The sequence below is a fragment of the Molothrus aeneus genome, chromosome 15, assembly GCF_037042795.1.
Source record: "Molothrus aeneus isolate 106 chromosome 15, BPBGC_Maene_1.0, whole genome shotgun sequence".
In the NCBI taxonomy this organism is placed as follows: Eukaryota; Metazoa; Chordata; class Aves; order Passeriformes; family Icteridae; genus Molothrus; species Molothrus aeneus.
This window is the reverse complement of record NC_089660.1, coordinates 7,143,196-7,153,391: the sequence shown is the minus strand read 5'-3', so window position 1 is coordinate 7,153,391 and position 10,196 is coordinate 7,143,196. Positions and strand designations below refer to the sequence as shown.

Genomic DNA, 10,196 nt, shown 5'->3' with positions numbered 1-10,196 from the left:
CACGGGGCCCACGCCGCGCCCGCCGCCACCGCGCCCTCTGGCGGCCCGGCCCCCTCACTGCCTCCGCAGCGCTGAGGTCGAGGGTTCGAGCCCCGGGTCCGGCCGGCGCCCGGAGCCGCCGCCCGGGACTGTCCGTGGTGGGCAGTCGGGGTCACCGCCGCGCTCTGCAAAGCTCCTCTGCCTCCGGTGGCACATTGTGGCACTGAATAGACCTGAATTGAAGGGCCTGAAGTTGTGTCGGAAAGGGGGAGGGGGGTGTTTAGGTTGGATATTGGAAAAATATCCACCCCAGGGGGTGGTCGGGCACTGGAGCAGCAGAGACCGTCCAGCACTCCTGTCCAGTCTGACGATGCTTCCATCTCCCACATTAAGATGGGAATTGCCCTTTTTGCTGTGAAGAACACGCCCTTCCAGCATCCCAGCCTCATTAATTCAGTGTGGGGTTCCTGGTATCCCCCTCCCGGCAGCTGGTTCGTTTCGGTCCTCGCTTTGCGGCTCTGGAGCCCACTCAAAGCTTGTGGCCCAGGCCAAGGATGATCTTCACAGCACAGGACAGGGGGAGATGCAGCTCCCTCTCATCCCTTGGCTGCAGAGCAGCTTCCCAGTAATTTAGTGAACCACTATTTTTGTTTCAATTACCATTAGAGAGCCTCCAGGCAAACTCTGAAAGTGTTACAACAGCAGAAAACACTGACATCTGCCATCTCTGTGCTTATTGCCCAGCTCCCAGGAAGGCAGGAATGCCATGGTTTTTTTAGGCTTTAAATCCTTTAACCCTGGATGATCTATCTTTGTTAGTGCAGTGCCCTAATCCCAGCTGGAGCCCTTGTACACTACTCTAATATAAATATTTATTAGCTGGCTCAGCCTGCAGGGCTGTGCCTTCACCTCAATGGCATGGCTGCTTCTGGGGAGCAGCAGGGTGGTTTCTGAAGGGTGGGTGTCCTGTGGGAAGGGTTTGAGCACTGGGAGAAGATACTGAAAGGATCCTTCCCTATTTAACTTTTGCTGTTCTTGCTCACTCTGTGCCATCTTTAAGGTGGCAAAAGCTGTGAGAAGGTGGATTAGTGTCTCCAGCATATTCATAAGCCACTTTGAACCACGTGGCCCTTAATGGCCTGGGATTTCTAGACACCAGTACAGCAAAATTAAAAAAAAAAAGTTTACATCAGAGTGGGGAAACTCCTCTGAAAATGTTGTTCTACACTACCCTCTAAGACAGATCTATAAGAAATGCTGGAAGGACTGGAGTCACTGGGTGGTGCTTTAATTCTCCCATATTTTCGGACACCAAACTCACAAACTCCATATTTTTAAACTGCTTTTTATTGAAATGTAGTACATTAGCAAACCCTAACTAGTCGGTATACACTATGAACATACTGGCATATACCACGTAACTACAATACAGTGTTATACTTACATCAAAACATGTCAACAAGTTCTGCTGCTGGCAAGCTACACCTCCACAGGGGCTGGAGAGCTCTGGCTGCCGGGAGGGCACTGTGTGTCCCTGTGTCCCTGCAGTGTCCCCAGACCCCTGGCAGCTGCTGGCGTGTTCAGGTTACCTGGTCACACCGGTGTGACCCACCTGGCAGCAAGCCAGTTCAAACAGACTCTTCATTTTACACGCACGCAAATTGGGGTTTTTGTTGTTTACTGCAGTCTCCTGTGCCCAAAGGCCGGGGGGTCCCCTCTCTGCTGAGATAAAATGATCCTGTTTTGGTGGAGTCAGTGCATAGTTAGCCATGGCCTCGAGCAGGTGATCCTGGACAGGCACAGGTCACCCAGAGAAGCTTTTAGGACTTAAAATCTACTTGCAAACTGCCACAGGGCAAATGGGACAAGCAGAAGAGCAATGCTACCACTCCTTTTGCTCAAAAAGGTTATTCCCCTTTACAGGAGCAGTGCAACAGACCTTACCAGTGCTGGGAGCTAAGCCTAGACATACAGGGTGGGGAAAGTCTGCCTGCTGATGTGGTGGCACAGGGAAAGTCTCTCGTTCATGTAGCACCTTCCAGCACAAGCAGAAAGCAACAGGCTGGGGCGCTGCCGTGCTGGGACCTCATGAACCTGCACCAGGAGCTTTGCTTTGACAGCCCCAAACACTCTGTTAAACATTCCTGGCTTAACAGCAGCAAAGAACAAGTTTACTTTCATGCCCAGACTTTCCTGTGCTGGAGCATGGGAGGGTTGCTGAGCTGTTTTCTGTATGATCCTCCCTCCCAGTGCAGCCCAGTCTGGGTTACCAGCCCAGTAAGGCTGCAGGCAGCTACAGCTCTTACTGCCTGAGACAGTGTGAGGGTGTTACAGACACAGGCACAGGGGATCCACAGCAAATCTGATGATCTATGCCTTAACATAGCCCTGCAGAGCTGCTCTGCTGGGAATTAATTGCTCTTGTCCCCCCCGAGGGGTTTGGGCAGCTGAAGATCAAGTCAGAGCCAAGCAAAGGTGAGCCCCGGAGTATGTGAGAAGCAGCAAAAAAAAAAAAAAGGCAAATGGCACATAAATGCACACAGCTGAGCTCAGGGAAAAGAATAAAAGCTCCTGGCTCCTGAGGGGCTTCTGGATACAAGTGAAGAAAGGAATAGCCCAGCAGGAGTGAGGGAGCCTTCACATACGTGTCCATCTGATTTCTGGGCTGCAAACCCCCAGTCCCAGCTGTATGACACCAGCCAATGTTACACCTCAGCCTGGCACTGAAATCACTCTAAGCAGCTTCAACTTTCAATAAAACACTATGTAGTTCTTACTTTGTAGGAATATTAATACTTAAATATTAACTCCTTAGGAAAAGGACTATTTTTGGGCAACAATTTATACCACAGGGCCCCGAAGCCCAGAGACCCGGGACATTATTGCAGTAAGAAAGAAAAAATATTCAGATGTTATTGCACAACCTACACATCCGTTTCTGAGCATCTTCATGAGGCTAATGGGCAGAAGAGCAAAAGGATGCTCCATTCAGTGATCCAGAGAATGAGCATCCCCCAACAACAGCCCAGATCCCACACACCCTGCTTTGGCTGAGCACAGCCCACCAGGAACCTCTGGGTTTCCACAGACTGTGAGTGGTTTGGAGTGATGTATCCCCTTGGAGGGGCTGGCTGGCATGGTGATGGCACAGTGAGGTGATGGCACAGTGATGAAGAAGATGCAGGAGAACAAGTGGACAGCAGTGCCTGCACAACAGGGACCTTCACCCAGCTCTCCAGAGGAGGAAACCAGTAGTAACTAATGGAGTGGAAGGTAGAGATTAGAATTAAGAGTGTCTGGGAGTGTTGCAGGCTTTGAAAAAGGCTAGGTTAATGAAAGACAGATACCAAGGTGTCAATTAGTGGTGCTTTGCAAAGGCTCTGTGATCAGATTTCATTTCCCAAAAAAGCACTTTGCAAGCATCAGGTAAACCTGGCATGCCCTTGTGAATTTGGGGTTTTTGGCCAACATCTCAGGACATCACTGGCTGGGAGTTACAGGGCATCATGGCTCTGCATCAGGAGCAAAATCCCACCTGGAGTGCTGCTCTTGTCACTGCATCCCATGGGGAAGGGGTAGGGAGCACAGCTTTTTCTCTTAATTATTTCAAAGACAAGGGAAAAAAAGCAGATAATGAGCACCAGCATACTGAAGTGCTGTCTACCTCTCTCCTGATTTCCCTCCAGTCTGTTTAGTTGGAACATCTTTCCCTCTCTCACTCCCTCCCCTGCTCACCAGTTTCCAGCGAGTGTGCCAGAGCTGAGGCTGCCCTGCGGTGCAGCAAGTCTAGCAGGGAAAGGAAAAAGTGAAGATATCTTTAAATATAACAACACATATGCAAGCTGTCATGGCACATCACACACTCTTCTGCACCACTCAGGCTGGAAAATTAGGTCAAGTATGGCTGGGTAACACAGGGTGAAAAAGGAGCAAAAGCTTTACTTGGGCATTTGAAGGTGTTTCCTGAGGTCCTTGCCCTGAACTCTCGTGTTCTCTCCCCATCCTGCAGGGCTGGCAGCAGCCCCGTGGCTCTTGCCTTTGCCCCACTGTGCCTCGGCTTCTGAGCTGCTCTGCTATTTCCTGTGCTGTAAAAAACAAATTACTATTAGCTAAGCAAAATAACAAATGTTTTTAATAATTAAGTCAACTCACTTGCCAGTAATCAGGCTGCAGAGCTGCCTGAACTTCAGCTCAACCCTGGTGCCTTCATCCTTCTGCTCATGAACTGACTGTGGCACTACCTCAAACCTAAGTTGGACTGAATAAGTCCTGGAGCCTCAGCATGACCCATGTTTCCTGCAGAATTCCCTCTGCTTTCCAGGAGCTGGTGAAAAGCTCTTGGCTCTCCCAAGCCTTTGCACTATTTTATATGAATGTGTTTAAAGAAAACAGATGTGCGAAAGTCTCATAACATAGTCCTAGACATGTTTATTAAACTGGTTTTGGTTTTTCTTTGGCTAATGCAGGATACCTGGCTATTCCTATAGCATCCTCAGGTGCCAGGGCAAGCATCCTAGAGCAAAGGGACAATGCAGATTCCAACACATCAGCTCACTGGAGGGAGCAATTGTGAGGGTCATTAGATAAATTTTAACATGCTTCAAATTTAATAATTAATGTTGTGTATTATAGGTAAAAAGCACATTTACAGTCTGGTTTCTTACTGGCAATTATCCTCTAAGAACACAAGCAAACCTTGATTTTACAAATGTCTTATGGGAACATGCAAAACTTTCATAGAAGAGGAAGCTAAGAAAGAGAAGGCAAAGTGTTGGGGTTTAAATACTTTAGGAAAACACTTGGAGATAAAAGCTTTTTTTATATGTAGAAGTCATAAACTGAATGTTTTCCTGTTAAAAGAAGCACTTCTTTTTAACCTTGAAAATGATTTTCCAAGTTACTGGCACTTACAGTGCTTGGTAGGCTGCCATATATTTTACTTCTGTGAAATGACTCAACCACACACAGCACCACTGCAGCAGGACAAGAACAACAATGCTCATCAAGCTTTTTTTATATACTGATTAATATTAAAAGGCAAACCTCAAACTTACCAGCACAGCCCAGAAAAAAATCACCCATGTTGCTGTGGTGCCTCTTCCCTATCCTAAATATGACTAACTGGGGAAGGCCTGTTCCAGCACGTCCTGGCATGCACGTAGGGACTGATTGCTTGAACAAGCTTTTAATTTTTCCAGTGTTGCAAGATGTCCCAAATCCAGGATGTCAATTACGAATACCAGCTCCCCTATCCAAGATGCTACAGCACAAATCCATTTTTACATTGCTGTGCCAGACCCTGATCTCCACTGAGGCAAACCTGCCCTCCCCCTGCTTAAAGCCAAGATATTCAGTTAGAAATAAGATTTAGCAAAATACAAATTACATTAGTTATTATTTTGTCTTTCGGGGATTTGTGCTTTCTAATTTTTAATTTCCATGCCTCTTCTAGCTTTTCTGTATATTCTGGCACACAGCTCGTGCAAATGGGCTCAGTTGGAGCTGAGAAATCATCAGGTTTGGTTTTGTGCTGAAACTGTGCCCCAGTGACATTCCCAATGGCCTCAGGGGAAATCCCTGTGTTGGGATGGGGCAGCCCCTGTGAGAAGGATTTGCCTGGGCGTCAGCACCCCACGCAGTGCTACAAGAGCCTGTCCTACCCAAATCTCCACCTGAGCAGCTCTGTGCTGGCTGGAAGACACTAAGACATGTTGGCATTTAACCAGGTAACCCAGGTATCTGGGATTATCATAACCTGACTGCCCTCATGGATAAAAACAAGCCCCATAACATCCTTGAGAGACGGTGATTTTCCTCTCGGGCGTTTGCGTTCCCAAGGCGCCGCTCCCACATGTCCCTGCTGCTCTCACAGATGTAACTACAAAAACAGGGGCTGCTCAACCAGCCTTTCTGCTGCCCCCGAGCCCCGTCCAGGTTCAGCTCAGCCAGGGGAGCTGTGCCTGGGCCCAGGTGCAGCTCAGCTGGGCTGGGATGGGGAGCTGTGCCTGGGCTCGCCAGCAGTGCCCGGAGCTGTCACTGCCTGCCCCGCACCAGAGGAGGGATGCTGACCACAACCTGCTGCTGCCCAAGCCCCTGTGGCACTTCCTGTGACTTTCACTTCTGCTTTGGAGGAGAAAGTGGGTGTCAAAATTGTGCTCTTAAAAAAGTCTGGGGCTTCAGCGCATTTCCAGAGCGAGCTGAATGGCAATAAAAGTGCATTTGGTAAATATCAATGTGGGTATTATGAGAAAAACCTCCCTACACTTCATGCCACCCACTCTTGAATTATCAGATTAAATAAAGCTGACGCACAGCAACAAAAGTCAAAGCATGCTCGGCAAAGAGGCTCATTTCCTCATTTTACAGAGCTGGGTTTTTCTTTTTCTCTTGAACATCCATGTTAAATACACAGCTGAATCACACTTCAGAAAAGGATATATGTTAAGCAGATTGCTATACAATTAAAAACATTATAAAGGAGGGGAAATTCCCCTGCTTGCAAAAGCAGGTGAAATTAAAGCATGGCAGGATAAGTCTTACCTTTCTTTTTGGTTTAACTGATTTCTCAAGATTCCTATACAGAGGGTGAAACTGTGTTTCACATTACAAGGACACAAATGAGTTTCTACACCTACAGTAACTTAGACTGCAATGGAGAAAAATCCAAACATTCATTAACAGCTATGCATTGTCAGGTAGGAAACGCTGGAGCAGAAGCGCTCACTCCTCCATGTCAGCTCATTTGAGGAACGCTGTGGATGACTTAGCTCCAGAGGCTCCTCTCTCGCTCTCCATTTCTGCATTGTTCTCTCAGAAGCTTGCAAACAATATTCATTTCCCAACGCTTTTGTCACATGCTGGTAAAAATTGATTTTTCCTGCAGCGTGTCAAAGCAGTAGCTGCTTTCCTTTCTTCTCCTGCTTTCTGCATTCCCGTTATTGATGTCAGTGGGAAAGGGCACTGCTCAGAGAACGTATTTGTTAAATAACTGTTGCAGATCTCAACAGGAGAGTGGGATAAGAGGCTTACCTCTTTTCTTCTCTGTGTAATGCCAACATGCTGGCTTTTAAAAAACCTCAGTGAAAAATTTGGTGGATTTTTTTACCCCCCACCCCCCCCCCAAAAAAAGTTAAGTGAGAAAGAAAGCTAATTTGATTCCTGCATATTTCAAAAAGTCTAATGGTTTTTAGGTAGATCAAGTGCTGGTTCTGTGAATGTCCTCTCTACAGAAAGAGACTCACTTGACTTCAGCACACAGAAGGACCAAAAGTATATTCTGTGTATACCATTTTTTCTCCTGCTTCAATCAAATTGGAGAAAAAAATCCAAGCATCAAGTTCCTTGAAATCTTTCTGCAAATGCAGGTCCTCTCTGCAGCTTGAACATCAGACTGGCTTGCCACTGTCCGGGGTTAAGTGGGTTGTAGGAAACTCAATGCACGTATAAAGGTCCCTCCCAGAAGGGGTTATTTCACAGTAAGGTTATGGATTGACCAAGATATACGAGTGCTTTTACCAGTCACTGGCCATCTCCTCTACAACCAGTTCCCTTTCTGACATTGCCCAACCATCTGGACAACTAAAAACTTGGAAACAGCAGATGCCTGTGTAAGAGACGCATTTGCAGTTCAGCACAAACTCTTAGGGCCACCGTAAAACCTCTCCTGCATCGCCGTGGCTGGGCCGACACAGCTCCCCATGCTGTTACTCAGCAATTTCCATCAGACAACCTTGCTTGTCACAGCTCTTTGTCACCTCAAAGATGCCACCCTCAGAATCCACCACAGCTGGTCTTCGTCTGTGCAAACGAGAAGGCGGGTTCGTGTTCTGGAAAAAGCAGCTCTTCTTCAGACAAAGGAGATCCATGGAAAGAGTACACAACAATAGGAATGAGAAATGAAAAAAACGGAAAAAGGGCCAGGAAGGAGCATGGATTCCTTTCAGGTTTTGTTCTCGTCGTACATGTCCAAGGCAGGCTCGATGGTTGAGAACTCGCTCTCGTAGACCAGGCTTCGAGGGGACAGAGAGTTACGATGGAAGAAGTGACTGCCTGCAAGAGGTAGAACAAAACTATGTTAGCAACACACATGGACAATAGAAGAACTGAGTGAAGCATCCTCATACCTGTGTGATGGATAAAAACACAGTACACATGGAAAAAACAGACACCCTTCAACACAAACAGTAACAACCATATGAAACATTTCACCTCTGTTCCTCTGCTCCCCAGCCAATTTAAAGCAACTGCTTTCCATATGCATGGACAGTCACACCTCAAATGGCTCTTTCAGGTAAGAGGTCAAGTCTGAGCAAGGCTGGGGCGGGGCAGAGTTTTGCACTTGGTGCTGGCTGTTGATTTATAGCCCTGTAAAAGAGATGTGCTTCTTCAGAAGATCCTGAAATCTCTGGTCAGCACCAAAACACTGTGCCCTGCATCAGCACAAAATGCTTCAGCTTGGGGTCAAAAGGAAGGAGCAGGCAGAATGAGGGGTTCCCCAGGGATCTTTCCACCAATGCTGTTGGAAGCCTGACCTCCTCCAGAGCTCAGCAAACTCCACCCACGAGTCACCTTCTAGAAACAGCCACCTATGGATTTCCTTGCACAAAACCAAGGAGACCCAACCCTCTTTTCACTGGCAATAACCGAAACAAGTGCCACACAGCTGTTGATAAGCTGGGGAATGGAAGTCCATTTTTTTTCCTTGGTGGCCTGGCATTCCTGTGGCTCTCTGCATCCACAGATGTGTTTTTGCAAGGAGCCCAGCCCTCCTGCTGTACAAACGATTCTCTCTGAAAGCATCTATCATCAGATCAGGCCCTTGGCCAAAACACTTCATTACCTGGTTTCTTGATCCCAGGGGGGATTAGCTGGGAGCAAGGCTCCTTAGATTACAACAGCTACATGAGCCAAACTGGAGGCAAATGAAAAGCTTCCAAGTACATCAAAAAGGCATTCAGCAAACTAAGGTGCCTCCAGTTTCAGGCATCAGTGAAGCAAGATGCTTAGGGGATTGTAGTTTTAGCCCTGGCAGATTTTAGCTGCTTAAATCCCCCTTTCTTTGCCAAATTTTGAGCCCAGCCTATCCCATTCTGAAATAAAGACCTTACAGAAGACATAAGCAAATAAGAATTCAGCTGCTACAGTCCAAAACGCCTTTTTTCTTTTCCCACTCACCCAAAAGACACAGATTTTGTGTGCCCTTTGCTTACAAGTGCCCAGCAGGAAAATGGAGTTGGGCAATGGATCTGCTGCTCTTTCATATGCAAAAGTCAGTGCACACACTCATTCCACCTTTTACAATGAGAATGGGAAGTTGTCATGAGCAAATTAATTTTTGATCTTGTAGTTAACTGAAACAAGAGTGAAATAAGTGGTTACATTGCAGTGGATTGTTGACTCTGCCAGGAGCTTGTATCCAGGTACTTGGAACAAGTGGGATGTCTTGGAATATATTTGCAGAAGCAGTTGGCGGGGAATGATAAATCTGGATCTGAACTGACCCCCAAATTTACAGGTTTCTAAAACTGGGCAATGTTTAAAATAAAAGCCAATGAATAAATAAATAAATAAATAAAGTTTGAGTGTTTAAGGAAACATAAAGCTGGAACTGTGACTTCCAGATTATGATGGTGTGTCTCCAAAAGCTGGATTTGATGACCTTAGAGATCTTTTCCAACCTTAATGATTCTATGATTCAAGCAAAAAAACCCCCAAACCCTGAACCTGCAATGAAATTATACCAGATAAAACTAACTTCAAGACTGTGTTATGGGTCAGGATCATTTATTTTTTGATGAGTGAGTCTCATTTTGCAGTTGAAATAAGCTGTGAATATTGGATATTTCATCCCCCCTTCCCCACCTGCTGCAATGTTACACACAACCAATGCTCAAAGAAACCAAAGGGATTCTAAAAGCTTGGGGCTGCTTTTGTTTTTATTACACAGAAATCAAACATGGGATTAGGAAGCAGACAGCCCAGGCTGCCATTTCCTCTGTGTGCACCCAGACTTCCACTCTAGCAGGTTGGAGGGAGAGATTTAATCAACAGGCAGAGCAGGTCATCTGACAACAAGTATTTCATATTAATCTGGAAATAGACAGTGTATGTCAAACACCTCCAAAATTCTTTACTGTGACGTTTTTGTCCTTCTTGGCAAAGGAAATTTAAACCACCCACTTCCAGGAAGGCTGCATGTTTCCATAGACAGATAGACA

General features: G+C 46.5%; 1 protein-coding gene across 2 annotated transcripts in view; it reads right to left on the bottom strand.

Annotated features, from left to right (window-relative positions):
- Positions 1-1,308: 1,308 nt before the first annotated feature.
- Positions 1,309-10,196, bottom strand: part of RNF130 (ring finger protein 130) — a 55,345-nt gene continuing 46,457 nt past the window's right edge. For both annotated transcript variants that reach the window (XM_066559875.1, XM_066559872.1), the window contains one exon: positions 1,309-8,028. In XM_066559875.1, the coding sequence (XP_066415972.1) occupies positions 7,919-8,028 (110 nt within the window). In that variant the 3' untranslated portion in view covers positions 1,309-7,918. The remainder of the gene's footprint in view (positions 8,029-10,196) is intronic.